This window comes from Ambystoma mexicanum, chromosome 1p (assembly GCF_040938575.1).
Source record: "Ambystoma mexicanum isolate Mex_15411 chromosome 1p, UKY_AmexF1_1, whole genome shotgun sequence".
NCBI lineage: Eukaryota > Metazoa > Chordata > Amphibia > Caudata > Ambystomatidae > Ambystoma > Ambystoma mexicanum.
The window spans coordinates 369,906,185-369,912,184 of NC_090921.1; the positions used below are offsets into that span (position 1 = coordinate 369,906,185).

General features: G+C 47.3%; 1 protein-coding gene across 1 annotated transcript in view; it reads right to left on the minus strand.

The window, feature by feature from the left end:
* The window catches only part of NDUFA13 (NADH:ubiquinone oxidoreductase subunit A13), a 161,199-nt gene extending 156,530 nt beyond the window's left edge, over window positions 1-4,669 (minus strand). Inside the window, exon 1 of the mRNA XM_069649070.1 lies at window positions 4,516-4,669. Within this exon, the coding sequence (XP_069505171.1) occupies window positions 4,516-4,615 (100 nt within the window). The 5' untranslated portion in view covers window positions 4,616-4,669. The remainder of the gene's footprint in view (window positions 1-4,515) is intronic.
* Window positions 4,670-6,000: the final 1,331 nt, after the last annotated feature.

Genomic DNA, 6,000 nt, shown 5'->3' on the forward strand with positions numbered 1-6,000 from the left:
TCCGCAAGGTTCTTCTCCGTCTCCACTTCTTTTCATTTCATATCTGCGTCAATTAGTAGACCTTATTTCAGCTCATGGCATTCGTTTTTACACCTATGCGTAAGACCCACAGCTCATTTCCCATCTGAACTCCCTGGTGCTCGATCCACCGGATAATTTGAGAACCTGCTTATCTTCCATTGGTGAGTGGATGTCACAAAACTGACTCAAATTAAATGGAGAGAAGAAAGATTTTAGTTGTAGGGTGACTAGATGGAAATCATTGCTGGAATACTGATTTTGGGGCAGACTCCCTGGGCCCTTGCCCAGTTCCTAGTGATTCGGTTAAGAGTCTGGGGGTGAAACTATTACCCACTAGATCGCCAGCCTGAGTCTGTAAATCTGTTTTTTTTTACTCAAACGTTTAAAAAAGAAGATTCATCCTTTTATCCCACCACACTTATGTTCTGTATCGATTACAGCTTCAAACTCCTCCATCGCTGGTACCTCTCCCCGGTCCACCTACACCATTGCAACACATCTCTTGACCCAAGCTGTTGGAGACGCTGTGGCGAGCGGGGGACCTTGTTCCATGTCGTGGGGCTGCCCAACGGTGCAGGACTTCTGGAGTGGGGATCATACAAATCATTGATGACATTACCCAACGCAGACTACCATTGACTCCAGAGGCGATTCTCCTCGGAGTAGCAAGCCCGGACCGCTACCCGAAAACAGGACGCTCTGCTAAATTGCTGACACAACTATTATTAGCAGCCAAGATCACAGTGGCCCGCAAGTGGAAAACGCAAGAGGGCCCCATACTGCCCCTCTGGTGGTTAAAAGTCTGGGAAATACTAGGGGCTGAGAAAGTCCCAGCAGCGAAAGATGGGACCCTCTATCGCTTCGATTGCTGGGCGCCAGTGTTGTACTACCATTGCAAATTCCCAGCATTGACTTTTCAACCGCACCTGGTAAACTTTCTAGGGCCACGGAGCCCAGAAGGACCACCAGATCACCAGAACTCCGCGGACATAGGGGAGACCGCAATGGGGTCCTCCGAGGGGAAGGAATGAACAAATTGCATGCATGTCGCTAATGATGGGAGTTGTGTAATCTACCTGTTATGCTGTAACCGAACTAAAAGTTGTTAAAAAAAGAAATCATGGTAATAGCATCTACTTAGGGCAACAAGATTTTTTAAGTTTACCGCCTTCAGGTGCTCCAAAACTCAGCTGCTCACTTAGCTCTTAATGCACCATGGTTGGTACATACTCTGCCCTTGCTGCGGCAACTGCACTGGTGTTGCATCAAAAGTCGTATTGATTTTAAGATCTTATGTAAAGTGCATCGCGCAAGTCAACAATATGGACCTTCTTTTCTTCAACTGAAACTTACACGGTATGTTCCAGCTTGAGTCCTATGTTCTGGCTCTCAATATCTGTGCGAAATGCCAAGGTTTCGCAAATCTCGAGCTGGGACTCAGACCTTTTCAGTTCTTGTCCCAAAGCTGTGGCACTCTCTCCCCTCTCCTTGCTTTGAAGGGCTCGATTCTGCTGCAATCTTCCCTTTTAGCGCCCAGATGCCTTCAGCTCATGGTTTTTGCACTTTATAAATCACCATACAATACGAGCCTCAAAAGAATTAAACGCTTTGCCAACTCAGCCAGAATACAAAACTGTGACCTGCAGCGTGTACAAACATAACTGCAGCAGGTTCATCAACTGAGGTACCTTACAAATTATATTCAAATTATGTATTCTGTGAGTTTAGATATTTAGAATAGGAGTAAAGAAACATAAGGGTAGGTATTTATTGGGCATTTGTAAATTGTGTTTCAAAGCGCCACAGGGCAACAGAGAGGGCACATTGGAATGAAAGGCAAATTTAACAATGACAGAGAACCATGTCTAGTAGGCCTTGTGCTAGGGGAGTAAGTTAGAAGCAGCTGTTTAGGGACTGGCAGAGATCACTTGGTAGGAGTGGTCAACTGCCAATAAATAAGTGCAGGCCTGTGATAGCATAGGCCAGTGGGCGCCAAGGCAAGTGCTGGGAGGGGGCGGATGCTGAAGGCGATGTGGGAGGCCAGGACCCAGGTGGCCCTGGTCACCAATTGTTTGGGATTAGCAAGGGAGGGAGAGGGGGAAGGATAAGGTGATAAGGAAAGTCTTGTTCTTCCTGAAATTTGAGACGATCCGGTTCAAGATGAAGAGGAATGGGTGGCTGTTCCAAAAGGAGGGAGCCAGTCGAGAAAAAAATGGGCCACCAATTCGCTTGTTTAGCGAAGCCTTTGACACTTAGATAGTTAGTGCCGGAGGAACATAAAGCTCTGAAGAATATTTAGTAAGAGCCAGTTGTAGATAGCATGGGCCCGGCCCCAGACAGCCTTATGGATGATGCAGAGGGATTTGATTTGGATCCTTGCAGCAACCAGGAGCCATTGGCGAGATTTTAGAGCTGGAAAGATGCGGTCCCTGGGCTTGAGGCTAAGGATAAGTCTTGCAGCACTATTCTGGATTAGCTGGAGGGGAGGGGACGTAGAAAGGAAGCGGGTAGAGTAAGGAAGAGACTATTGCAGTAGTCTAGCCTAGAGAGTACCAGAGCTCTAGAGACATTTAACTTCTGGGGGAAAGTGAGGAAAGGAAGGATTCCTTTGAGGAGGTGGAGTTAAAAGTGGCCCTCTAGGCAATGATCTGGATGTGAGAGAGAAAGGGAGGAGTCGAAGATAACTCCAAGGTTGTTGGCTTCAAATGAAGGAGAAGGGGGAGAACCCATAGAGGGTGGGCAGAGTGAGGGGGAGAAAGAGGGAGCAGGAGTCCCGATGGGAAGGATCTCAGTCTTGTTGGCATTGAGGCAGAGACCATTGGAGGCACACCAGGACTAGATGGCAGACAGGCAGTCAGGAATGATGGAGGAAGTAAGGAGGGGATCTGAGAGGAGTTTGAAGAAGAGTTGTGCGTCATCTGCATAGCAATGGAAGTAAGGGGAGAAGGTAGAAATGAGGTGTGCAAGCACAGCAAGATATATGTTAAAGAGCAAGGGAGAAAGGTTGGAGCCCTGAGGGGACGCCACTGGTGGAGAGAGAAGTGGCAGAGGAGAAAGAGTCCAGGATAACCTGGGAGGGACGGTCATTGAGGAAGGAGATCAGCCAGTCCAATGCCCGCTCCTGGCTTCAGATGATGGAGAAGGGGGGAGAACCCATGGTGGCCAGAGTGAGGGAGCAAGAGTCCCGATGGGAAGGATCTCAAATCTATAGGAGAAATGTAATTCTGGAGGTGAAACGCAAAATCAAAGCATAATGCCAGGCTATGTAACTATGTTTTGCATAGCTTGACTTTTGCCATTAATGTAGCCTCTTGGCATTAGAAGAGATGGATGCAAAGGTGCCCATTAATCATAACCACTATCGTTGCTCTGGGCAGCTCTCCCCACCACATTTCAGCAAGTCTGCTCCATTAGAGTAGGGGACATGACAACTGCGAATCAGTCTTGGTTCCGGCACCAATATGTGGTATGTACGTTTTCCAAGAGACACTTTCTTGTTTCTGTGAAAAGAAGTGTCAACAAAAAACATGCCCTGACAAGAATGCCACCCAATACTTCTGTGATGTCAAACCCTGTAAAAGAATTTCCCAAGACATCAACAGGGGGAAAGGTTATGCCATAAGGTTCACCTGCCCACTCCCCGGGAGCCAAACCTCCGGGCCCATACAGATCCATAGCTCTCAACTCACACGCTTTTGGCGGGTGTCACCCGCCTTGTAAAGGACTGACTCACCAGCCAAGCCTCCTGCACGCCCATTCATTTCAATGGGCGTCTCACCCGCCAAAAACAAAATCGGGTGATTTCACCCGCCTTTGCAACAGAAATGGTTGAGAGCTATGCAGATCAACATCTACTTAAATGAGGTTTGCACCCTTGGCTTAGACTGCATTCACCCGCACTTCAACAAGCTGACATTTCAAAACTCTTCGAGACCATGAGATGTCTCAGAATGTCATAGCTCTCAACCATTTGTGTCACAAAGGCGGGTGAAAACACCCGATTTTATTTTTGGCGGGTGAGAGGCCCATTGAAATGAATGGGCATGCAGGGAGCTTGGCGGGTGAGTCAGCTGTTTAGAAGGCGGGTGACACCCGCCAAAAGCGTGTGAGTTGAGAGCTAGGAGGGGCGCTTTTGGGCAGTCTTGGGTAAAAATAAATAGCAGTAGGAACACACAGTCCTTTAAAAATCATCTTTACAAATTGAACAATACACAATGGGAAACTGGGAGTTTTATTGTAAAACTTACATAATTAGGGGTTTAGTAAAATAGGCCAATTTGGGGGGCTGGAGGGGAGAGAGGGGTAGAAACTAGAGAATGTGCCGAATAGCATAAGGTAACGAAGTACCAGCGGTAATGTCCACGAGTCTTTCCCTTTCCTCTACAGAACATTCATGTCCCATACAGTACTGGCTAAAATCCGTTCCTCTCTTTCTCTTCCCCCGTGCATATATGTTATCTCCTGAGGTCTCTCCTTTCCGTTTCGATTGCATACCGGAAAGTCCCCTACGGGGAAGGTTCCTCTTGTAGTCAACCGGACCATACCCTCCAGGGGGTGGCATGTCCTGCTTCACCTTTACAACTGCTGCAGCCATCTTGACAATCACCCGGGGCGGTAACCTTGTGACGTCACTCCCTCCTCCCGAAGCGCTATATATGATCTACCAGACTAGTGTAAAAACAAAAGAAAGACTCCGTTAATCGCATGCAAAGCGCACAACTGCTCTTTGAGAAAATACGGAAGAATAGGGGGTAAGTGTGTTGATAAGCCTACGTAAACATTAAGGCCATCTCTGAACGGTACTGTCGCCCTGCCACACATAGATACAAACGGGATTTAATGGTAATAAAAGGGAAAGCGAAATTTTAGACACTTATGCATTTATATTTTACGGTACTCCAAACAGTACATGGCGATTTAAGTTATACATAAACGAATTAGTAGTCATCCACATGTATTGTATTTATTGGACATTACTAAAGCACATTTTTCTTACCAATGATGATTAATGATCAATCCTAGTTCTTCTCTTCCTCGTTACAGTACTTACTTGTGAGGCCCCGCCTCCACTAAAAGGAACCCTCTTCTAACTTTAATTACTCCGCTCCTCCCAGGACAGGAGGTATAATCAGTGCTTTAAGTGGAAGGCTGAATTGATAGGGGAGCTAGGATATGATATAGCTCCCAACCTTTTGTGTCAACAAGGAGGGTGAAAACACCTGATTTTCTTTTTGGTGGTTAGGAGCCCCATACATGCCAACATTCAGAAGCACCTGGGAGGGAGATTTCCACAGGGAAATAGGGAGATGCATATTTCCCCATATGAATGCATTGGGGCTACAGTTATTTTAGGCGGGAGACCGTGAAATAGCAATATTTTTCACCTAAAAATGAAGAGTCTTCCGCCTAAATCGGGAGGGTTGGCACGCATGGAGCCCATAAAAGTAAATGGGCGTTTGCGGGACTTGGTGGTTGATTCAGCTGCTTGCAAGGCAGGTGACACTCACCAAAAGCGGGTGAGTTGAGAGCGATGGATAGGGTATGGCATTCATAATGCACCTGTACACAAGTGTTTCTAGGCACCACAAGACAAGGGAAGACATAGGGAGGCCAAGACAAACGATTTCATTAGGCCCAGAGTCATTCGGATTGTGCAAGTACGACAATAGAAGTGCAAGGGGAAGAAGAGGGGGAAGTGCAAGGAAGAGGAAAAGGTGGAAGTGCAATCAGGGCAGCAAGGCTCTGAGTAAGTGCAGCCAGGGCAGTGCGGCTCTAGGTAAGTGCAAGTAGGCAGGGGGGCTGTAGGGTTATAGTTACGGCCCTTAAGTGCGCGTCAGGCCATGAGGCAGTGCAAGGAAGACTGGTCGTGGAGGAATTGGGATCCTGTGAGACTATGTGGGAACCAAGCAACCAGTTGGCGCAACACACAGGTAAGTTAGCAAGAGAAAGAAGGCAGAGGAGAAAAGGAGGGTCTTGAGC